Source organism: Triticum aestivum, chromosome 1A (genome assembly GCF_018294505.1).
Source record: "Triticum aestivum cultivar Chinese Spring chromosome 1A, IWGSC CS RefSeq v2.1, whole genome shotgun sequence".
In the NCBI taxonomy this organism is placed as follows: domain Eukaryota; kingdom Viridiplantae; phylum Streptophyta; class Magnoliopsida; order Poales; family Poaceae; genus Triticum; species Triticum aestivum.
Window position 1 is genome coordinate 322,998,529 of NC_057794.1, and position 24,721 is coordinate 323,023,249.

A 24,721-nucleotide genomic window follows, 5' to 3' on the forward strand; every position below is an offset into this window, starting at 1 on the left:
CTTCGGTATTCGGGAGTTGCATAATCTCATAGTCATAGGAACATGGATAAGTTATGGAGAAAGCAATAGCAATAAACTAAACGATCATCTTGCTAAGCTAATGGATGGGTCAAGTCAATCACATCATTCTCTAATGATGTGATCCCGTTCATCAAATGACAACTCATGTCTATGGCTAGGAAACTTAACCATCTTTGATTAACGAGCTAGTCAAGTACAGGCATACTAGTGACACTCTGTTTGTCTATGTATTCGCACATGTACTAAGTTTCTGGTTAATACAATTCTAGCATGAATAATAAAAATTTATCATGATATAAGGAAATATAAATAACAACTTTATTATTGCCTCTAGGGTATATTTCCTTCAGTGACGTACTGCAAAACAAGAAACAGACTTCTCTTGGACCTCCTACGGTCAAATGGGGTCCTTTTGATCGGGAGGGGTGTGGCGTACCGCAAAATGGAGGAAACAGACTTCTCTTCGACCTCGTATGGTCGAAACAGGGGTCCTGTACATTGGGAGGGGTGTGGCATACCGCAAAACGGGACTCCACGGGCTACTATTCATCCATCGTCTACTGCCTCCACGGGCTACTATTCATCCACCGTCGACCTCCTCCAGCCTCCACCTGCGACTGTTCATCCATGACGTCTTCCTCCTGCCTCCACCAGCTAATGCTCATCCACGGGCTCCTATTCATCCAGCCTCCACCACTCCTCCACCGACTACTGTTCAACCAGCCCTCTTCATGGGGTACTGTTCATCCACCCCTCCATGGGCTACTGTTGATCCAGCCCTCCACCGGCTACTGTTCAACCAGCCCTCCATGGGGTCCTGTTCATCTAGCCCTCCGCGGGGTCCTGTTCATCCACCCCCAACCGGCTCGATCGGGGTCCTGTTCATCCAGCGGCAACGGACTCTAGTACACGGGGTCCTGTTCATCCAACCCCCACCAGGAACTGTTCATCCAACCCCCAACAACGCTCGTTGTTCATCAAGAGCCAGCAGGTTCAATCAGCTTCAGTTAGCAGCAGTAGCGAAGGAATCGCTCGATTGGGTTCAGTTAACAGCCAGATCGATCGATCGATCGGGTTTAGTAACGCGTAGCCTGCAGTGCAATCGCTCGGGTTCAGTTAGATCCCAACGCCTCGCACCCATGCGCGTACGTGTATGAGAGAAACACGCATCGCTCGACCCCGACCACCCACCGTAACCGGGAACTCTCCGATATTTTCCTTGCCCTCGCTTCTACCACTATTTTTTCCATCATGGACGGCCCAAAGAATGTCATGCAGCTGAAGGAAATATGCCCTAGAGGCAATAATAAAGTTATTATTTATTTCCTTATATCAGGATAAATGTTTATTATTCATGCTAGAATTGTATTAACCGGAAACATAATACATGTGTGAATACATAGACAAAAACAAAGAGTCACTAGTATGCCTCTACTTGACTAGCTCGTTAATCAAAGATGGTTATGTTTCCTAACCATAGACATGAGTTGTCATTTGATTAACGGGATCACATCATTAGGAGAATGATGTGATTGACTTGACCCATTCCGTTAGCTTAGCACTTGATCATTTAGTTTGTTGCTATTGCTTTCTTCATAACTTATACATGTTCCTATGACTATGAGATTACGCAACTCCCGTTTACCGGAGGAACACTTTGTGTGCTACCAAACGTCACAACGTAACTGGGTGATTATAAAGGTGCTCTACAGGTGTCTCCGAAGGTACTTGTTGGGTTGGCGTATTTCAAGATTAGGATTTGTCACTCCGATTGTCGGAGAGGTATCTCTGGGCCCTCTCGGTAATGCACATCACTCAAGCCTTGCAAGCATTGCAACTAATAAGTTAGTTGCAGGATGATGTATTACGGAACGAGTAAAGAGACTTGCCGGTAACGAGATTGAACTAGGTATTGAGATACCGACGATCGAATCTCGGGCAAGTAACATACCGATGACAAAGGGAACAACGTATGTTGTTATGCGGTCTGACCGATAAAGATCTTCGTAGAATATGTAGGAGCCAATATGAGCATCCAGGTTCCGCTATTGGTTATTGACCGGAGACGTGTCTCGGTCATGTCTACATAGTTCTCGAACCCGTAGGGTCTGCACGCTTAAAGTTCGGTGACGATCGTAATTAGGGTTTTTGTGTTTTGATGTACCGAAGGTTGTTCGGAGTCCCGGATGTGATCACGGACATGACGAGGAGTCTCGAAATGGTCGAGACATAAAGATTGATATATTGGAAGCCTATATTTGGATATCGGAAACGTTCCGGGTGAAATCGGGATTTTACCGGAGTACCGGGGGGTTACCGGAACCCCCCCCCCCCCGGGGGGGGGGGGTTATTGGGCCTACATGGGCCATAAGGGAGAAGAGGAGGGCCGGCCAGGGCAGGCCTGCGCCCCCTCCCCCCTAGTCCGAATAGGACAAGGAAGGGGGGGCGGCGCCCCCCTTTCCTCTTTCTCCCTTCCTCCTTCCTTTTCCAACAAGGCAAGAGGGGGGAGTCCTACTCCCGGTTGGAGTAGGACTCCTCCAGGCGCACCCATAGGGCCGGCCGCACCTTCCCCTCTCCCTCCTTTATATACTGAGGCAAGGGGCACCCCATGACACACAAGTTGATCCTCGTGATCGTTCCTTAGCCGTGTGCGGTGCCCCCTTCCACCATATTCCACCTCGGTCATACCGTAGCGATGCTTAGGCGAAGCCCTGCATCGGTAGAACATCATCACCGTCATCACGCCGTCGTGCTAACGAAACTCTCCCTCAATGTTTTGCTGGATCGGAACTCGAGGGACGTCACCGAGTTGAACGTGTGCAGAACTCGGAGGTGTCGTACGTTCGGTACTTGGATCGGTCGGATCGGGAAGACGTACGACTACTTCCTCTACGTTGTGTCAACACTTCCGTTGCCGGTCTACGAGGGTACATAGACAACACTCTCCCCTCTCGTTGCTATGCATCACCATGATCTTGCGTGTGCGTAGGAAATTTTTTGAAATTACTACGTTCCCCAATAGTGGCATCCGAGCCTAGGTTTTATGCGTTGATGTTGTGCACGAGTAGAACACAAGTGAGTTGTGGGCGATATAAGTCATATTGCTTACCAGCATGTCATACTTTGGTTCGGCGGTATTGTTGGATGAAGCGGCCCGGACCGACATTACGCGTACGCTTACGCGAGACTGGTTCTACCGACGTGCTTTGCACACAGGTGGCTGGCGGGTGTCAGTTTCTCCAACTTTAGTTGAACCAAGTGTGGCTACGCCCGGTCCTTGCGAAGGTTAAAACAACACCAACTTGACAAACTATCGTTGTGGTTTTGATGCGTAGGTAAGAACGGTTCTTGCTAAGCCCGTAGCAGCCACGTAAAACTTGCAACAACAAAGTAGAGGACGTCTAACTTGTTTTTGCAGGGCATGTTGTGATGTGATATGGTCAAGACATGATGCTAAATTTTATTGTATGAGATGATCATGTTTTGTAACCGAGTTATCGGCAACTGGCAGGAGCCATATGGTTGTCGCTTTATTGTATGCAATGCAATTGCGCTGTAATGCTTTACTTTATCACTAAGCGGTAGCGATAGTCGTGGAAGCATAAGATTGGCGAGACGACAACGATGCTACGATGGTGATCAAGGTGTCGCGCCGGTGACGATGGTGATCATGAAGGTGCTTCGGAGATGGAGATCACAAGCACAAGATGATGATGGCCATATCATATCACTTATATTGATTGCATGTGATGTTTATCTTTTATGCATCTTATCTTGCTTTGATTGACGGTAGCATTATAAGATGATCCCCACTAAATTATCAAAGTATAAGTGTTCTCCCTGAGTATGCACCGTTGCGAAAGTTCTTCGTGCTGAGACACCACGTGATGATCGGGTGTGATAGGCTCTACGTTCAAATACAACGGGTGCAAAACAGTTGCACACGCGGAATACTCAGGTTTAACTTGACGAGCCTAGCATATAACAGATATGGCCTCGGAACACGGAGACCGAAAGGTCGAGCGTGAATCATATAGTAGATATGATCAACATATTGATGTTCACCATTGATACTACTCCATCTCACGTGATGATCGGACATGGTTTAGTTGATTTGGATCACGTGATCACTTAGAGGATTAGAGGGATATCTTTCTAAGTGGGAGTTCTTAAGTAATATGATTAATTGAACTTAAATTTATCATGAACTTAGTACCTGATAGTATCTTGCTTGTCTATGTTTGATTGTAGATAGATGGCTCGTGTTGTTGTTCCGTTGAATTTTAATGCGTTCCTTGAGAAAGCAAAGTTGAAAGATGATGGTAGCAATTACACGGACTGGGTCCGTAACTTGAGGATTATCCTCATTGCTGCACAGAAGAATTACGTCCTGGAAGCACCGCTAAGTGCCAAGCCTGCTGCAGGAGCGACACCAGATGTTATGAACGTCTGGCAGAGCAAAGCTGATGACTACTCGATAGTTCAGTGTGCCATGCTTTACGGCTTAGAACCGGGTCTTCAACGACGTTTTGAACGTCATGGAGCATATGAGATGTTCCAGGAGTTGAAGTTAATATTTCAAGCAAATGCCCGGATTGAGAGATATGAAGTCTCCAATAAGTTCTATAGCTGCAAGATGGAGGAGAATAGTTCTGTTAGTGAACATATACTCAAAATGTCTGGGTATCATAATCACTTGACTCAACTGGGGGTTAATCTTCCTGTTGATAGTGTCATTGACAGAGTTCTTCAATCACTGCCACCAAGCTACAAAAGCTTCATGATGAACTATAATATGCAAGGGATGAATAAAACTATTCCTGAGCTCTTCGCGATGCTAAAAGCCGCGGAGGTAGAAATCAAGAAGGAGCATCAAGTGTTGATGGTCAATAAGACCACCAGTTTCAAGAAAAAGGGCAAAGGAAAGAAGAAAGGGAACTTCAAGAAGAACAGAAAACAAGTTGCTGCTTAGGAGAAGAAACCCAAGTCTGGACCTAAGCCTGAGACTGAGTGCTTCTACTGCAAGCAGACTGGTCACTGGAAGCGGAACTGCCCCAAGTATTTGGCGGATAAGAAGGATGGCAAAGTGAACAAAGGTATATGTGATATACATGTTATTGATGTGTACCTTACTAATGCTCGCAGTAGCACCTGGGTATTTGATACTGGTTCTGTTGCTAACATTTGCAACTCGAAACAGGGGCTACGGATTAAGCGAAGATTGGCTAAGGACGAGGTGACGATGCGCGTGGGAAATGGTTCCAAAGTCGATGTGATCGCGGTCGGCACGCTACCTCTACATCTACCTTCGGGATTAGTATTAGACCTAAATAATTGTTATTTGGTGCCAGCGTTGAGCATGAACATTATATCTGGATCTTGTTTGATGCGAGATGGTTATTCATTTAAATCAGAGAATAATGGTTGTTCTATTTATATGAGTAATATCTTTTATGGCCATGCACCCTTGAAGAGTGGTCTATTTTTGATGAATCTCGATAGTAGTGATACACATATTCATAATGTTGAAATCAAAAGATGCAGAGTTGATAATGATAGTGCAACTTATTTGTGGCACTGCCGTTTAGGTCATATCGGTGTAAAGCGCATGAAGAAACTCCATACTGATGGACTTTTGGAACTACTTGATTATGAATCACTTGGTACTTGCGAACCGTGCCCCATGGGTAAGATGACTAAAACGCCGTTCTCCGGTACTATGGAGAGAGCAACGGATTTGTTGGAAATCATACATACAGATGTATATGGTCCAATGAATGTTGAGGCTCGTGGCGGATATCGTTATTTTCTCACCTTCACAGATGATTTAAGCAGATATGGGTATATCTACTTAATGAAACATAAGTCTGAAACATTTGAAAAGTTCAAAGAATTTCAGAGTGAAGTTGAAAATCATCGTAACAGGAAAATAAAGTTTCTACGATCTGATCGTGGAGGAGAATATTTGAGTTACGAGTTTGGTCTACATTTGAAACAATGCGGAATAGTTTCACAACTCACGCCACCCGGAACACCACAGCGTAATGGTGTGTCCGAACGTCGTAATCGTACTTTATTAGATATGGTGCGATCTATGATGTCTCTTACTGATTTACCGTTATCGTTTTGGGGTTATGCTTTAGAGACGGCTGCATTCACGTTAAATAGGACACCATCGAAATCCGTTGAGACGACGCCTTATGAACTGTGGTTTGGCAAGAAACCAAAGTTGTCGTTTCTGAAAGTTTGGGGCTGCGATGCTTATGTGAAAAAGCTTCAACCTGATAAGCTCGAACCCAAATCGGAGAAATGTGTCTTCATAGGATACCCAAAGGAGACTGTTGGGTACACCTTCTATCACAGATCCGAAGGCAAAACTTTTGTTGCTATATTCGGAGTTTTTCTAGAGAAGGAGTTTCTCTCGAAAGAAGTGAGTGGGAGAAAAGTAGAACTTGATGAGGTAACTGTACCTGCTCCCTTATTGGAAAGTAGTACATCACAGAAACCGGTTTCTGTGACACCTACACCAATTAGTGATGAAGCTAATGATAATGATCATGAAACTTCAGATCAAGTTACTACCGAACCTCGTAGATCAACCAGAGTAAGATCCGCACCAGAGTGGTACGGTAATCCTGTTCTGGAAGTCATGCTACTAGATCATGATGAACCTACGAACTATGAAGAAGCGATGGTGAGCCCAGATTCCGCAAAATGGCTAGAAGCCATGAAATCTGAGATGGGATCCATGTATGAGAACAAAGTGTGGACTTTGGTTGACTTGCCCGTTGATCGGCAAGCAATTGAGAATAAATGGATCTTCAAGAAGAAGACTGACGCTGACGGTAATGTTACTGTCTACAAAGCTCGACTTGTTGCAAAAGGTTTTCGACAAGTTCAAGGGATTGACTACGATGAGACCTTCTCACCCGTAGCGATGCTTAAGTCTGTCCGAATCATGTTAGCAATTGCCGCATTTTATGATTATGAAATTTGGCAAATGGATGTCAAAACTGCATTCCTGAATGGATTTCTGGAAGAAGAGTTGTATATGATGCAACCAGAAGGTTTTGTCGATCCAAAGGGAGCTAACAAAGTGTGCAAGCTCCAGCGATCCATTTATGGACTGGTGCAAGCCTCTCGGAGTTGGAATAAACGCTTTGATAGTGTGATCAAAGCATTTGGTTTTGTACAGACTTTTGGAGAAGCCTGTATTTACAAGAAAGTGAGTGGGAGCTCTGTAGCATTTCTGATATTATATGTGGATGACATATTATTGATTGGAAATGATATAGAATTTCTGGATAGCATAAAGGGATACTTGAATAAGAGTTTTTCAATGAAAGACCTCGGTGAAGCTGCTTACATATTGGGCATTAAGATCTATAGAGATAGATCAAGACGCTTAATTGGACTTTCACAAAGCACATACCTTGACAAGGTTTTGAAGAAGTTCAAAATGGATCAAGCAAAGAAAGGGTTCTTGCCTGTGTTACAAGGTGTGAAGTTGAGTAAGACTCAATGTCCGACCACCGCAGAAGATAGAGAGAAAATGAAAGATGTTCCCTATGCTTCAGCCATAGGCTCTATCATGTATGCAATGCTGTGTACCAGACCTGATGTGTGCCTTGCTATAAGTCTAGCAGGGAGGTACCAAAGTAATCCAGGAGTGGATCACTGGACAGCGGTCAAGAACATCCTGAAATACCTGAAAAGGACTAAGGATATGTTTCTCGTATATGGAGGTGACAAAGAGCTCATCGTAAATGGTTACGTTGATGCAAGCTTTGACACTGATCCGGACGATTCTAAATCGCAAACCGGATACGTGTTTTTACTGAACGGTGGAGCTGTCAGTTGGTGCAGTTCTAAACAAAGCGTCGTGGCGGGATCTACATGTGAAGCGGAGTACATAGCTGCTTCGGAAGCAGCAAATGAAGGAGTCTGGATGAAGGAGTTCATATCCGATCTAGGTGTCATACCTAGTGCATCGGGTCCAATGAAAATCTTTTGTGACAATACTGGTGCAATTGCCTTGGCGAAGGAATCCAGATTTCACAAGAGAACCAAACACATCAAGAGACGCTTCAATTCCATTCGGGATTTAGTCCAAGTGGGAGACATAGAAATTTGCAAGATACATACGGATCTGAATGTTGCAGACCCGCTGACTAAGCCTCTTCCACGAGCAAAACATGATCAGCACCAAGGCTCCATGGGTGTTAGAATCATTACTGTGTAATCTAGATTATTGACTCTAGTGCAAGTGGGAGACTGAAGGAAATATGCCCTAGAGGCAATAATAAAGTTATTATTTATTTCCTTATATCATGATAAATGTTTATTATTCATGCTAGAATTGTATTAACCGGAAACATAATACATGTGTGAATACATAGACAAAAACAGAGAGTCACTAGTATGCCTCTACTTGACTAGCTCGTTAATCAAAGATGGTTATGTTTCCTAACCATAGACATGAGTTGTCATTTGATTAACGGGATCACATCATTAGGAGAATGATGTGATTGACTTGACCCATTCCGTTAGCTTAGCACTTGATCGTTTAGTTTGTTGCTATTGCTTTCTTCATAACTTATACATGTTCCTATGACTATGAGATTATGCAACTCCCGTTTACCGGAGGAACACTTTGTGTGCTACCAAACGTCACAACGTAACTGGGTGATTATAAAGGTGCTCTACAGGTGTCTCCGAAGGTACTTGTTGGGTTGGCGTATTTCGAGATTAGGATTTGTCACTCCGATTGTCGGAGAGGTATCTCTGGGCCCTCTCGGTAATGCACATCACTCAAGCCTTGCAAGCATTGCAACTAATAAGTTAGTTGCAGGATGATGTATTACGGAACGAGTAAAGAGACTTGCCGGTAACGAGATTGAACTAGGTATTGAGATACCGACGATCGAATCTCGGGCAAGTAACATACCGATGACAAAGGGAACAACGTATGTTGTTATGCGGTCTAACCGATAAAGATCTTCATAGAATATGTAGGAGCCAATATCAGCATCCAGGTTCCGCTATTGGTTATTGACCGGAGACGTGTCTCGGTCATGTCTACATAGTTCTCGAACCCGTAGGGTCCGCACGCTTAAAGTTCGGTGACGATCGTAATTAGGGTTTTTGTGTTTTGATGTACCGAAGGTTGTTCGGAGTCCCGGATGTGATCACGGACATGACGAGGAGTCTCAAAATGGTCGAGACATAAAGATTGATATATTGGAAGCCTATATTTGGATATCGGAAATGTTCCGGGTGAAATCGGGATTTTACCGGAGTACCGGGGGTTAACGGAACCCCCCCCCCCGGGGGGGGGTTATTGGGCCTACATGGGCCATAAGGGAGAAGAGGAGGGCCGGCCAGGGCAGGCCGCACGCCCCCTCCCCCCCCCTAGTCCGAATAGGACAAGGAAGGGGGGGGGCCTTTCCTCTTTCTCCCTTCCTCCTTCCTTCTCCAACAAGGCAAGAGGGGGGAGTCCTACTCCCGGTTGGAGTAGGACTCCTCCAGGCGCACCCATAGGGCCGGTCGCACCTCCCCCTCTCGCTCCTTTATATACTGAGGCAAGGCGCACCCCATAACACACAAGTTGATCCTCGTGAACGTTCCTTAGCCATGTGCGGTGCCCCCTTCCACCATATTCCACCTCGGTCATATCGTAGCGGTGCTTAGGCGAAGCCCTGCGTCGGTAGAACATCATCACCGTCATCACGCGTCGTGCTGATGAAACTCTCCCTCAATGTTTTGCTGGATTGGAAATCGAGGGACGTCACCGAGTTGAACGTGTGCAGAACTCGGAGGTGTCGTACGTTCGGTACTTGGATCGGTCGGATCAGGAAGACGTACGACTACTTCCTCTACGTTGTGTCAACGCTTCCGTTGCCGGTCTACGAGGGTACGTAGACAACACTCTCCCCTCTTGTTTCTATGCATCACCATGATCTTGCGTGTGCGTAGGAAATTTTTGAAATTACTACGTTCCCCAACAGCAGCTGCGTCTCCGGCCCGCCCAGGACGAGAAGCCCATTTTCTGTCATGATTTTTTGTCATAGAAGTAGGAGCCCACCACATCTATGATGATACCGGGTTTTATCACAATTATCATCATAGAAGTATCATAAGCATGACAGGAAAAAAATCGTTCGGCCCAAAATGTCACGGATGTGTCTTTTTTTGTAATGTGTATAGCACCTCGTTGTACCAGTGAACATCTTATCTCTAGATTCAACCCTTTAAATTTAGAGATAAGACATTATCTCTAGATTTAAACGACATGTGCCTTGGGGAATGGTGCAGCCAGTCCATTTGGGTTGTAGCCCCACCCCTCGGTGCCCTTCCCAGATCATTGGGCCCCACGGTGGAACCCCTAGAACCTTCTCGGTACTCTACCAAAAATTCTGAAACTTTTCCAGAACCCTGAATATGACTTCCCATATATAAATCTTTACCTCCGGACCATTCCGGAGCTCCTCGTGATGTCCTGGATCCCATACGAGACTCCAAACTACTTTCAGACTTTCCACTATTAATATCTCAACATGACCCTAGCGCTACCAAACGTTAAGCGTGCGACCCTATGGGTTCATGAATCATGTAGACATAATCGAGACACCTCTCCGGTCAATAACCAATAGCGGGACCTGGATGCCCATATTGATTCCTACATACTCCACGAAGATCTTTATCGCTTGAACCACGATGTCAAGGATTCAGATAATCCCGTATGCAATTATTTTTGTCTGGCGATATGTTACTTGCCCAATATTCGATCGTCGGTATCGCATACTTAGTTCAATCTCGTTCTGGCAAGTCTCTTTAATCGTTTCTGAAGGAAATATGCCCTAGGGGTAATAATAAAGTTATTATTTATATTTCCTTATATCATGATAAATGTTTAATATTCATGCTAGAATTGTATTAACCGGAAACTTATTACATGTGTGAATACATAGACAAACAGAGTGTCACTAGTTTGCCTCTACTTGACTAGCTCGTTGAATCAATGATGGTTATGTTTCCTAACCATAGATATGAGTTGTCATTTGATTAACATGATCATATCATTAGAGAATAATGTGATTGACTTGACCCATTCGTTAGCTTAGCACGATGATCGTTTAATTTGTTTCTATTGCTTTCTCCATAACTTATACATGTTCCTATGACTATGAGATCATGCAACTCCCGAATACCGGAGTAAACAAAGGCTGGATGAATTATTTATTACTAAACATGAGCAAAAAGCAAAGAACAAAAATAAAATTGGGTTGCCTCCCAACAAGCGCTATCGTTTAACGCCCCTAGCTAGGCATGATGATTTCAATGATGCTCACATAAAATATAAGAATTGAAACATAAAGAGAGCATCATGAAGAATATGACTAGCACATTTAAGTCTAACCCACTTCCTATGCATAGGGATTTTGTGAGCAAACAACTTGTGGGAACAAGAATCAACTTGCATAGGAAAGTAAAACAAGCAAATCTTCAAGATTTTCAACACATAGAAAGGAAACTTGATATTATTGCAATTCCTACAAGTATATGTTCCTCCCTCATAATAATTTTCAGTAGCATCATGAATGAATTCAATAATATAACCATCACATAAAGCATTCTTTTCATGACCTACAAGCATAGAATTTTTATTACTCTCCACATAAGCAAATTTCTTCTCGTGAAAAGTAGTGGGAGCAAACTCAACAAAATAACTATCATGTGAGGCATAATCCAATTGAAAATTAAAATCATGATGACAAGTTTCATGGTTATCATTATTCTTTATAGCATACAAGTCATCACAATAATCATCATAGACAGCAACTTTGTTCTCATAATCAATTGGAACCTCTTCGGAAATAGTGGAATCATTACTAAATAAAGTCATGACCTCTCCAAATTCACTTCTATAATTATCACAATAAGATTCAACATCCTCCAAAATAGTGGGATCATTACTTCCTAAAGTTGACACTCTTCCAAACCCACTTTCATCAATATAATCATCATAAATAGGAGGCATGCTATCATCATAATAAATATTCTCATCAAAACTTGGGGGACAAAAAATATCATCTTCATCAAACATAGCATCCCCAAGCTTGTGGCTTTGCATATCATTAGAATCATGGATATTCAAGGAATTCATACTAACAACATCGCAATCATGCTCATCATTCAAATATTTAGTGCCAAACATTTTAATGCATTCTTCTTCTAGCACTTTGGCACAATTATCGGAATCCTTATTTTCATGAAAGATATTAAACAGATGAAGCATATGAGGTACCCTCAATTCCATTTTTTTTGTAATTTTCTTTTATAGACTAAAGTAGTGATAAAACAAGAAATTGAAAGATTCGATTGCAAGATCTAAAGATATACCTTCAAGCGCTAACCTCCCCGGCAACGGCGCCAAAATAGAGCTTGATGTCTACTACACAACCTTCTTCTTGTAGACGTTGTTGGGCCTTCAAGTGTAGAGGTTTGTAGGACAGTAGCAAATATCCCTCAAGTGGATAACCTAAGGTTTATCAATCCGCGGGAGGCGTAGGATGAAGATGGTCTCTCTCAAACAACCCTGCAACCAAATAACAAAGAGTCTCTTGTGTCTCCAACACACCCAATACAATGGTAAATTGTATAGGTGCACTAGTTTGGCGAAGAGATGGTGATACAAGTGCAATATGGATGGTAGATAAGGGTTTTTGTAATCTGAAAATATAAAAACAGCAAGGTAGCAAGTGGTAAAAGTGAGCGTAAACGGTATTGCAATGCTAGGAAATGAGGCCTAGGGTTCATACTTTCACTAGTGCAAGTTCTCTCAACAATAATACATATTGGATCATATAACTATCCCCCAACATGCAACAAAGAGTCACTCCAAAGTCACTGATAGCGGAGAACAAACGAAGAGATTATTGTAAGGTACGAAACCACCTCAAAGTTATCCTTTCTGATCGATCTATTCAAGAGTCCGTAGTAAAATAACACGAAGCTATTCTTTCCTTTCAATCTATCCTAGAGTTCGTACTAGAATAACACCTTAAGACGCAAATCAACCAAAACACTAATGTCACCTAGATACTCCAATGTCACCTCAAGTATCCGTGGGTATGATTATACGATATGCATCACACAATCTCAGATTCATCTATTCAACCAACACAAAGAACTTCAAAGAGTGCCCCAAAGTCTCTACTGGAGAGTCAAGATGAAAACGTGTGCCAACCCCTATGCATAAGTTCACGAGGTCACGGAACCCGCAAGTTGATCACCAAAACATACATCAAGTAGATCACGTGATATCCCATTGTCACCACAGATAAGCACATGCAAGACATACATCAAGTGTTCTCAAATCCTTAAAGACTCAATCCGATAAGAAAACTTCAAAGGGAAAACTCAATCCATTACAAGAGAGTAGAGGGGGAGAAACATCATAATATCCAACTATAATAGCAAAGCTCGTGATACATCAAGATTGTGCCAAATCAAGAACACGAGAGAGAGAGAGAGAGAGATATCAAACACATAGCTATTGGTACATACCCTCAGCCCCGAGGGTGAACTACTCCCTCCTCATCATGGAGAGCGTCGGGATGATGAAGACGGCCACCGGCGAGGGATTCCCCCCCCCCCCTCCGGCAGGGTGTCGGAATGGGTCTAGATTGGTTTTCGGTGGCTACATAGGCTTGCGGCAGCGGAACTCCTGATCTAGGTCATGTTCTGGAAGTTTTGGTATATATAAGAGGTTTTGGCGTCGGGAACAAGTCAGGGGGGTATCCGAGGCGGCCACGAGGTAGGGGGCGCGCCCAGGGGGTAGGGCGCGCCCCCACCCTCGTGGTGGCCTCGGGACTCTTTTGGCCCATCTCTGGTACTCCGTGGGCTTCTTCTGGTCCAAAAATGATCTCCGTGAAATTTCAGGTCAATTGGACTCCGTTTGGTTTTCCTTTTCTGCGATACTCAAAAACAACGAAAAAACAAAAACTGGCACTGGGCACTAGGTTAATAGGTTAGTCCCGAAAATCATATAAAATAGCATATAAAGGCATATAAAACATCCTAGATGGATAATAGCATAGAATAATCAAAAATTATAGATATGTTGGAGACGTATCAATAGTGTGATCAAAGCATATGGTTTTATACAGACTTTTGGAGAAGCCTGTATTTACAAGAAAGTGAGTGGGAGCTCTGTAGCATTTCTGATATTATATGTAGATGACATATTGTTCATCAGAAATGATACTGAATTTCTGAATAGCATAAAATGATACTTGAATAAGAATTTTTCAATGAAAGACCTCGGTGAAGCTGCTTATATATTGGGCATCAAGATCTATAGAGATAGATCAAGACGCTTAATTGGACTTTCACAAAGCACATACCTTGATAAAGTTTTGAAGAAGTTCAAAATGGCTCAAGCAAAGAAAGGGTTCTTGCCTGTGTTATAAGGTGTGAAGTTGAGTCAGACTCAATGCCCGAACACTGTAGAAGATAGAGAGAAAATGAAAGGTGTCCCCTATGCTTCAACCATAGGCTCTATCATGTATGCAATGCTGTGTACCAGACCTGATGTGTGCCTTGCTATTAGTTTAGCAGGGAGGTACCAAAGTAATCCAAGAGTGGATCATCGAACAGCGGTCAAGAACATCCTGAAGTACCTGAAAAGGACTAAGAATATGTTTCTCGTTTATGGAGGTGACAAAGAGCTCATCGTAAATGGTTATGTTGATGCAAACTTTGACACTGATCCGGACGATTCTAAATCGCAAACCGGATATGTGTTTGTATTGAACGGTGGGGCTGTTAGTTGGAGCAGTTCTAAATAGAGCATCGTGGCAGGATCTACATGTGAAGCTGAGTACATTGCTGCTTTGGAAGCAGCAAATGAAGGAGTCTAGATGAAAGAGTTCATATCCGATCTAGGTGTCATACCTAGTGCATCGGGTCCAATGAAAATCTTTTGTGACAATACTGGTGCAATTGCCTTGGCAAAGGAATCCAGATTTCACAAGAGAACAAGCACATCAAGATACGCTTCAATTCCATCTGCGATCAAGTCAAGGAGGGAGACATAGAGATTTGCAAGATACATATGGATCTGAATGTTGCAGACCCATTGACTAAGCCTCTCTCAGGAGCAAAACATGATCAGCACCAAGACTCCATGGGTGTTAGAATCATTACAATGTAATCTAGATTATTGACTCCAGTGCAAGTGGGAGATTGAAGGAAATATGCCCTAGAGGCAATAATAAAGTTGTTGTTTATATTTCCTTATATCATGATAAATGTTTATTATTCATGCTAGAATTGTATTAACCGGAAACTTAGTACATGTGTGAATACATAGACAAACAGAGTGTCACTAGTTTGCCTCTACTTGACTAGCTCGTTGAATCAATAATGGTTATGTTTCCTAACCATAGACATGAGTTGTCATTTGATTAACGGGATCACATCATTAGAGAATAATGTGATTGACTTGACCCATCCGTTAGCTTAGCACGATGATCGTTTAGTTTGTTGCTATTGCTTTCTCCATAACTTATACATGTTCCTATGACTATGAGATCATGCAACTCCCGAATACCGGAGGAACACTTTGTGTGCTACCAAATGTCATAACGTAACTGGGTGATTATAAAGGTGCTCTACAGGTGTCTCCGATGGTGTTTGTTGAGTTGGCATAGATTGAGATTAGGATTTGTCACTCCGATTGTCGGAGAGGTATCTCTAGGCCCTCTCGGTAATGCACATCAATATAAGCCTTGCAAGCAATGTGACTAATGAGTTAGTTGCGGGATAATGCATTACAAAACGAGTAAAGAGACTTGCCGGTAACGAGATTGAACTAGGTATTGAGATACCAACGATCGAATCTCGGGCAAGTAACATATCGATGACAAAGGGAACAACTTATATCGTTATGCGGTTTGACCAATAAAGATCTTCGTAGAATATGTGGGAGCCAATATGAACATCCAGGTTCCGCTATTGGTTATTGACCGGAGACGTGTCTCGGTCATGTCTACATAGTTCTCGAACCCGTAGGGTCCGCACGCTTAACGTTCGGTGACGGTCGGTATTATGAGTTTATGTGTTTTGATGTATCGAAGATAGTTCGAAGTCCCGGATGTGATCACGGACATGACGAGGAGTCTCAAAATGGTCGAGACATAAAGATTGATATATTGGATGACTATATTCGGACACCGGAAGAGTTCCGGGGGTCACCGAATAATTATCGGAGTGCCAGGGGGTTATCGGAACCCCCGAGGGAACTAATGGGCCAACATGGGCCTTGTGTGAGAGAGAGGAGGGGCCATAGGGCTGCCCTCCTGGGAGTCCGAATCGGACAAGGAGGGGGCGGCGCCCCCTTTTTCCCTCCCTCTCTCCCTCTCTTTCCTCCCCCCTCCTTCTTCCTAGTTGGACTAGGAAAGGGGGAGTCCTACTCCTACTAGGAGGAGGACTCCTCCTTCTCCTTGGCGCGCCCCAAGGCCAGCCGGCCTCCCCCTTGCTCCTTTATATACGGGGTAGGGGGCACCCTAGAACACATAAGTTGATTGTTTCCAGCCGTGTGCGGTGCCCCCCTCCACCATAATCCACCTCGGTTATATCGTCATAGTGCTTAGGCGAAGCCCTGCACCGGTAGCTTCATCATCACCGTCATCACGTCATCGTGCTGATGAAGCTCTCCCTCGACACTCAGCTGGATCAAGAGTTTGTGGGACGTCACCGAGCCAAACGTGTGCAGATCGCGGAGGTGTCGTACTTTCGGTACTAGGATCGGTCGGATCGTGAAGACGTACGGCTACATCAACCGCGTTGTCATAACGCTTTCGCTTACGGTCTACGAGGATACATGGACAACACTCTTCCTCTCTCATTGCTATGCATCACCATGATAGATCTGTTACTAAGTTTATATATGCTTGGGTCTGTCCATCACATCATTCTCTTAATGATGTGATCCCGTTATTAAATGACAACTCATGTCTTGGTTAGGAAGCCTTAACCATCTTTGATCAACGAGCTAGTCTAGTAGAGGCCTATGTACCAGGGACACAGTGTTGTTTTATGTATTCACACATGTATATAAGTTTCCGATCAATACAATTCTAACATGAATAATAAATATTTATCATGAACAAGGAAATATGATAATAACCAATTTATTATTGCCTCTAGGGCATATTTCCAACACCAGGTAGTGGTGTGCGACTCACGAAACCAGTAGTGTGTTCATTTAGCCCACAACATAGCTAGGTAGTAATTAGTGGTGTATTGAGTCTCTAACATCCCACCAATAAAGCCCGTGGCTGGTAGGTTGTTGGGCCCACATGGCAGTGGTGTAGTTACCTGCTTGCACATCACCGTGACTCCATAGTGGTGGCGTACAAAATTTGCCCACACCACAGATATTTTAGAAAAATGACGATGGCTTCGATTGAAAGTGGTGCCCCGCCAATTAAAGGTTGTGTAGAAGCATTCTGCACTAGTGCACTGCATAACATGTCAACCCATGCCTTCACTGCCCGCTTCAAAATTCATGCAATCGATCCGATGATGTGGAGCACGTTCACGCCAGAAACGGTCAGAGCTGACATTATAGCTCTATAGCATTTGGAAATCTATATACCTACTATTAAGAGAATAAGTATTCTTGGTCTGTCATGCTATTTTATGGAAACCCCCTTGAAGTTTCTTGTAAACAACCCGCAGTTCAGTTCTAAGTCAAATTTTCACTTTTGCAGAAAACCCTCTAATGTTACTGGTAATCAACCCATATGCTAGTTTTAAGTCACATTTTCTGTTTTGCCGGAAACCCCTGATAATTGGGTTAATCAACCCGCATATATCAAATATTTTTGTAAAATATTCATATCTTATAAGCCCTACCTTCGAATTTAACATGCTATATATGAAGTTTGATTAGAAAAGTATTTAGAATCTAAATATGATGTTATTTTACCAGTTAACCATTTTAAAAAATGCTATGTATGGTGCAACATCAATCAACCATGCATGATCTGATTTTCTTTCATATGGTGCCAATCCGGATTAGAAATGAACACCTTAGCAAAACTAAAATTGGAGACAAACAAATCATCTATAATCACGCATGCACGCCTCGCCAAAACCTTATAGGAAAAAAAATCAGATTTCTCATGTTATGCAGAGAGATGTCTTAGAATTGACAACATTTAAACGCATTGTGATTCTGTGAGCACTGAGGCCATCGTCGGCGGGGGTGATAAGAGGATAATGACATCATAGATGGTATGGCATGTGCTTGAAATAAAGGACGTGGATCTATTGGGTCTTGAGTTGTGGTTATTGCATCAGGGGAGTGTGATATTTTTTTTTCTCCCGTGAGCTCTGTTGCAAGTAAATATATTTTAAAAAATCCGTGCAAGGTTTTCATGTTACATGATCGGTGCGGGTTGACGTACGTGCATGCGAGCGTTCGTTCGGGACTTCGTTCTCCTCAGTCGGTTGCACGCAATATCGCCCGGAGCCGATTCGCCCGCACGCGCGGCTAAAGGCTGCCAACATCGGCAAGGTCGCGGATTTCGTTGGCCCCGCAGCGCTCTCGGCGCAGTGGACACCGCCGGCGCCGGGCAATGGCCACGTCGTCGACGCTGAGCCAGACGCAGCGGTACGCCGCGGGTGCGCTCCTCGCGCTCGCGCTCCGCCAGGCGCAGATCCACCAGCGCGTCCTTCTCGGCTCCCACGGCCTCGACGAGGGCCCGGACCCTGAGACCGTCGTCCTCTCCAGCGACGACCCCGACGGCCGCGACCTCTGGACCCACGACTCCCGCGGCCTCCTCCGCCCCGGCCTCCGGTCACCCCTCTCCCCCTTCCTCTCACATGCGTGCTCCGTCTCTTGATCCGGCGTGTCATGGTGCGCGCGTCGCGTTTCAATTCTCAGGTTTCTCGAGATCGACCCCAAGGCCTGGCCGGGCGTGGAGAAGACGGCGGCGACCTCCCAGCCCAAGCACCACATTGGAGCCGTACGTGCCAACAATGCCGCGTCGTCCGCGTTGAATTCCGCCCCCATTTCGACGTATCGTGTGACGTTTCCTCGCGCGCGCAGTTTCTCCGGAAAGTGTTCGAGGACGAAGACGACGGCGAGAAGGCCGCCGCCGATAGGTCCGACCTCGAGCTGGCGCTCGCCAAAGCCGTCGACGCGATGGCGATGGGCCTGGAGAACGACGTTGCACCAGACGACCTGTTCAACCAACACGTGCTCGGCGCCGACAATGACGAAGAACCGGCTGACGACGGCTCGCCGTCGTCGCCGGGCGGCGGCGGGCGCTCCAAGGACTACCGGAAGATGGCGGTGCTGTACATGCTCCTCTCAGCCTGCGTGGCGGACGTGAACATGGGCGAGGACGGCATGGGGTCCCCCCGCATCAGGAAGGGCTACGACGCCCGCCACCGCGTCGCGCTCCGGCTGATCGCGACTTGGCTCGACGTCAAGTGGATCAAGATGGTAACCAACCACCATTCCCCCAGAATGCGCATAATGAAGCAGCGTGCTAGCTAGTTCCTACCGTGCTGAATTTTTTCTTTGGCGTCGAACACCTTTGGCATTGTAGGAAGCTGTCGAGATAATGGTTGCTTGCTCTGCTATGGCTGCAGCGAAAGAGGAAGAGAAATTGCGTGAAAGTACGTCGCCGAGAAGCAGGTGGCAGAAATGGAGGCGCGGGGGGATCATCGGCGCCGCCGCCTTGACCGGAGGGACGCTCATGGCCATCTCCGGGGGTGATGATTATGTTACACCGTGTCGAAAGCAATCTTGATGACATCTCTCCGCGATCTGCTGAACTAGTTAACTGAATCTTTTTACAGGTCTAGCTGCTCCGGCGATTGCTGCAGGGTTCACTGCTCTTGCTCCGACGTTGCACGCACTTGTCCCTGTGATAGGGGCTAGCGGATTTGCTGCTATAGCTACTGCTGCTGGACACACCGCTGGCTCAGTAGCAGTTGCCGCATCATTTGGAGGTGTGCCTTCCACATTTTGCTCCATTAGATTAGATGATGATCCACAAGTATTTAATCATCCACAGTAACTAATCGTCATCTTTGGTTGGAATCAGCTGCTGGAGCTGGGTTAACTGGTTCCAAAATGGCCAAAAGAATTGGAGATGTGAAAGAATTCGAGTTCAAAGCCCTAGGCCAGAACCATAACCAGGGTGTAGGTGTTTGTTCTCTTTCAGCTGTACACTGGTCCATCCAATGCACTGTCTTGCTGCATTTTCCTTAACAATTACTCCCTCCATAAAGAAATATAAGAGCGTTTAGATCACTATAAGAGCGAATAGTGATCTAAACGCTCTTATATTTCTTTACGGAGGGAGTACAATGCTGTTTACTGATAAGATGAACTGGGTTTCATGGGGGTTTTTTTTTCACTTGCAGCGCCTAGCAGTCTGCATCATGGTTTCTGGATTCGCTTTTAATGAAGACGATTTTTTAAAGCCGTGGGAAGGATGGAAAACTAACTTAGAGAGGTACATTTTTCTAATACAGTAGCAGTTGCTGAGCACAGCTCTTCTTATTTATATGCCCATTCCTTAGCAGCATATTCTTATGCTTTAATGTTGCAACAACCAACAAGTAAACAAACGCCAGAAATTAGATTTATGATAGAAGAAATTCAGATAACATGGATAGAGGTGAGTTCCACGTAATTCATTTTCTAGCAACAGGCTTGCATTGAGTAATTGTTTTCAAGAAGAATCTTACCATGCATAACTAGACACCCTTTGCAATTCTCACTGGCACTTGGCAGGTACATTCTTCAGTGGGAGACTAAGCATATAATTGCCTTGAGTACAGCAATACAGGATTTTCTGGCATCAAGTAATGTTAACGATTCATGCATAATGTGCATTCCGCCTACGCTTTAAATAATTTTATTAAGAGTTTCGGTTATCACTTCAGGATTTGCAATGGAGCTGATGAGGGAAGGTGCGATGCAGACTGTGTTAAGCGGTATAATTTCAGCATTTGCATGGCCTGCTACCTTGGTAGCTGCTGCAGATTTTATTGACAGCACATGGTCCGTTGCTATTGACAGGTGCCTTCCTCCACTATTTCGTAGTTTATTGTCCTTTCTAACTTAGCCTGCGTTCTTGTAATCTTTTCTACCTGATAAATCTAGTAGATGATTCCAGATCAGATAAGGTTGGGATAATGCTTGCTGAAGTGTTGCTCAATGGACTGCAAGGAAGCAGGTACCCATACCTGAATCATACCTGCAATCTAAATGATTCAGTAAACCCTTGTGTCTGCATGGAGCTAATTGTCTCCCCCCATGTCACAATCATTTCCAGGCCTGTCACTCTCATAGGTTTTTCACTCGGTGCGCGTGTCGTATTCAAATGTTTGCAGGAATTAGCTCTTTCGGGCAATAACGGTGCGTATCCTGTGTTTTTTTTCTAGACCATGCAGGAGCATAATTAAGTACATAACTGTAAATGTTAGCCAATATGGACCGCTTGGAGCTGAGGAACTTTTCTGGTTTACATGAACATTTTGCGAAAGCTTCTTATTCGAAACGAGCCCCGCGCGCTAAATGTCTACCAATATGGAGTCAGTTGTTTATTCAGCTGACAAATTGAACATGAACAGAGGGAATCGTCGAGAGGGCTGTGCTGATAGGTGCACCGATTTCAGTTAATGACGAGTTGTGGGGGCCTGCCAGGAAGGTAAGGGCAGTAGCTATTCTGACCTTCTTCTCCCAAGAAACCACCAGAATTGTTCTTATTGGTATGAATTGAAGAGAGTCATACTATCAGGCTCTGCATCAACTGGGAAGTTTGTATGTGAAATCCTACACAGCTGAACCCATATGTACGCATGTGCAGATGGTTGCTGGAAGGCTTGTGAACGTGTACTCCACCAAGGATTGGATCCTCGGCGTCACTTTCCGGGCGAGGTAACTCGTAACCCTGAATGCTCTTCGTTTTCCGTCGAAAAGAGAGGGGGGAAAACCTCGGCCTCTGCATCGAGTGATGCACGCAGCCCTCTGAGTGCTCTGACAAACTAGCCTCTCGTGCAGTCTGCTCACGCAAGGTTTGGCTGGCATCCAAGCAATCCAAGTCCCCGGAGTTGAAAATGTAAAAAAAGTTATAAGACTTTTTAGATCACTACAAGAGAGTACTTTTCTTGACTAGGTTGCTCCTCGACTCACGCAGGTTGATGTTAGCGAGCTCGTCGTGGGGCACTCCTCCTACCTGGGACTCATGCAGCAGATCCTGGAGCAGCTGGAGCTGAATACTTACTACCCGGTGTTCTCCCCCTCCACGCCCAGGTCCAGCACGCCCAGATCGAAATAACCGCGATGAACTTGTGCTACTCAGGAACGGTGTTATCTGTGATGAATGTAGTCACCAAAGGCTGTAGCTCATAAAGGAAACTTTTGTTGTAAGGGAATGGAAAAACGATCGGGGGTACTTGTAGTCTGTTTTATCCATAAGTCTCAGCATTTCCATAGAACTTTTTTTTTTTGAGATAGCTTACCAGGCTTGACGCCTGGTTCCATAGAACTGTTTGACTAGCGAAATACACATGCGAGTAACACGGTGAGTTCAGAAGATATGTCATTTTATGACGGATCAAACTGTTGAACTCAAGATCTGATCGCATCCCTTGTGTTATTCATGTCCAAACAACAGTGGTTAGGAGCAACATTTTCGGGTTTGAAGATTGGTGGGTTGAGCATGAGAACTATTTGTCCCTCTATGCCTCCAGTCCATACATTATACAGATGTTGCCAAGAGGATTGATGCTAAATTGAAGATCCTGAGAAAACATCTCAAACCATGGGTCAGGTCTTTATTTGCGCTGGAGGAAAAAATTTATGCCAATGCAGCGATCTCCTTGTTCGATTCGGTTGAGAACTTTAGAGATCTATCCCCCTCTTGTCCTTAAGGAGGGACTTAATAGAACATTTAAGGGCAACTCCATCGTCAGTACAGGGAATTCTGACTTAAAGACTATTGGCTCAAGCTTCGTGGGTTTCAGGGCATCGTCGCCAATTCTTGGTCCGCTACTGTGACGCATGGAAATGCTATGTAGATTCTCCACCACAAGCTGTACAAGCTCGCCCACGCTCTTCGCTCTCATGTGGGCAGCATTAATCTGCTCAGTTACATTGCCAATCAGATCATCTTGGGACTTGATCATGCACAGGACAACCGGGACCTCAACATCGCCGAGATCGGGCTGCGTGTGCATCTAAGAGCATCTCCAGACGCGTTCTCAACAAACCCTTCTTGAACATTTTTTTTGCATCGGCACCCAAAAATCAGCTCAGTCGCGTTTCCGGAAGCCCGTTTTTCGTTGGCTTAGGCCGTAATAAGCGTCGGCGGCCCCAGAAGCCTATTTTTCGTTGATTTTGGCGCGAAAAAGCCGCGGGCCCGCCGAGTCAGCGGCACGCGCCTCGTCTTTCCCAGAACGCATTGGTTTCCCACGGGAAATCAATGGCAAGGCTGCCGCCGGTCAGCCTTGCCATTGATTCCTCATGGACGGCGCGTCATGAGGGACGGGCGCGGCGATGCCTCCCCTTCCGCCACGCGTACACACGGCGCGGGGCTATAAAACCAGAGGCTCCCCCTCACCGCTGGCCACACCAGCCCGAGCCGATGAGCTCTGCCTCCCTCCCCCGCCGCCGAGCTCTGCCGCTCTCCCCTTCCCTCCCCTTCCCTCCCCTTCCCTTTCCCCCTCGATGGCCGAATGCTTCCTCGGCGACGCCGCGACGGTCAACAGCTTCGGTCGCCGCTCGCTCCAGGAGTGGGAGACGTACCTCCTGTTCGAGGCCAACATCCCGGCGTCGCCGGACATGCGCGTCGGGCCGACGGGATGGAGGCTCAGCAACGGGGGCGTCCCCATCCCCCCTATGCCCGACGTCGAGGCGCGTTCCGGCATCTTCGCCACCGAGGTCGACCGCGTGCGTTCGTCCCCGACGGAGGAGCAGCGCGCCGTCCCTCAGTACGCCGCCGACAACCACGCAGCGTGGGCGGAGTACTTCCAGCGCTGGCAGGCGCAGCGGTTGGCGTCCACGAATAGGGCGCCGGTGGTGGGCGGCGTCACGAACAGCGACGGGTGCCGCGTCTGGTGGGGCGTCCCGAGCCGCACACTCCACGAGATGCTGGCGTACCTCGAGGGCGGCAATGACCCGCCGCTAGCATATACCCTGCTGCGGCGGTTGTCCCGCCCCCACGCGGGAGCACCAGGCCATGGGTGCTTAGGAGGTTCGGCTCCTCGTCTTCCTCATCTCAGTCGTCCTCCCACTCCTCCTCCCACTCTTCCGGCTCGCCGGCGCTGTTCAGCGTCAAGGTCGAGCCCGCCGCGGAGACGCCGCTCGGTCGGCCCACCCGCAGCGCCGGCATCGTCATCAACGAGGGCGGCAGGCGCGCCCCCTCCTCGGCTCCTCCACACTACGTCAAGCCAAAGACGAAGCCGGGGCTCGCCGGCGGCGTCAAGGAGGAGCAGCTCGACGACGCGGCGGCCCTCAAATGGGTGCGCGATGAGTGGGCGCAGCTAGAGCTGGAGCGCCAGCGCCTCGCCTACGAGCGCTTCGAAGCTCGGTGCCGTGGCCGGAACGAGGGAGGCATCGTCGTCCTCGACGATAGCGATGACGACGCGTCGCCGCCACCGGTCC

At 46.0% G+C, this 24,721-nt stretch overlaps 1 protein-coding gene across 1 annotated transcript; it reads left to right on the plus strand.

The window, feature by feature from the left end:
• Window positions 1-18,513: 18,513 nt before the first annotated feature.
• Window positions 18,514-22,664, plus strand: LOC123123161 (transmembrane and coiled-coil domain-containing protein 4). The gene is made up of 15 exons (XM_044543657.1): window positions 18,514-18,892; window positions 18,980-19,061; window positions 19,145-19,543; window positions 19,650-19,815; window positions 19,903-20,055; window positions 20,151-20,248; window positions 20,473-20,564; window positions 20,846-20,916; window positions 20,998-21,133; window positions 21,231-21,290; window positions 21,390-21,472; window positions 21,688-21,764; window positions 21,924-21,994; window positions 22,118-22,175; window positions 22,254-22,664. Exons 1-15 carry the CDS (start codon window positions 18,672-18,674, stop codon window positions 22,392-22,394), a joined length of 1,908 nt encoding a protein of 635 aa, XP_044399592.1. The 5' UTR covers window positions 18,514-18,671; the 3' UTR covers window positions 22,395-22,664.
• The last annotated feature ends 2,057 nt before the right edge of the window (window positions 22,665-24,721 follow it).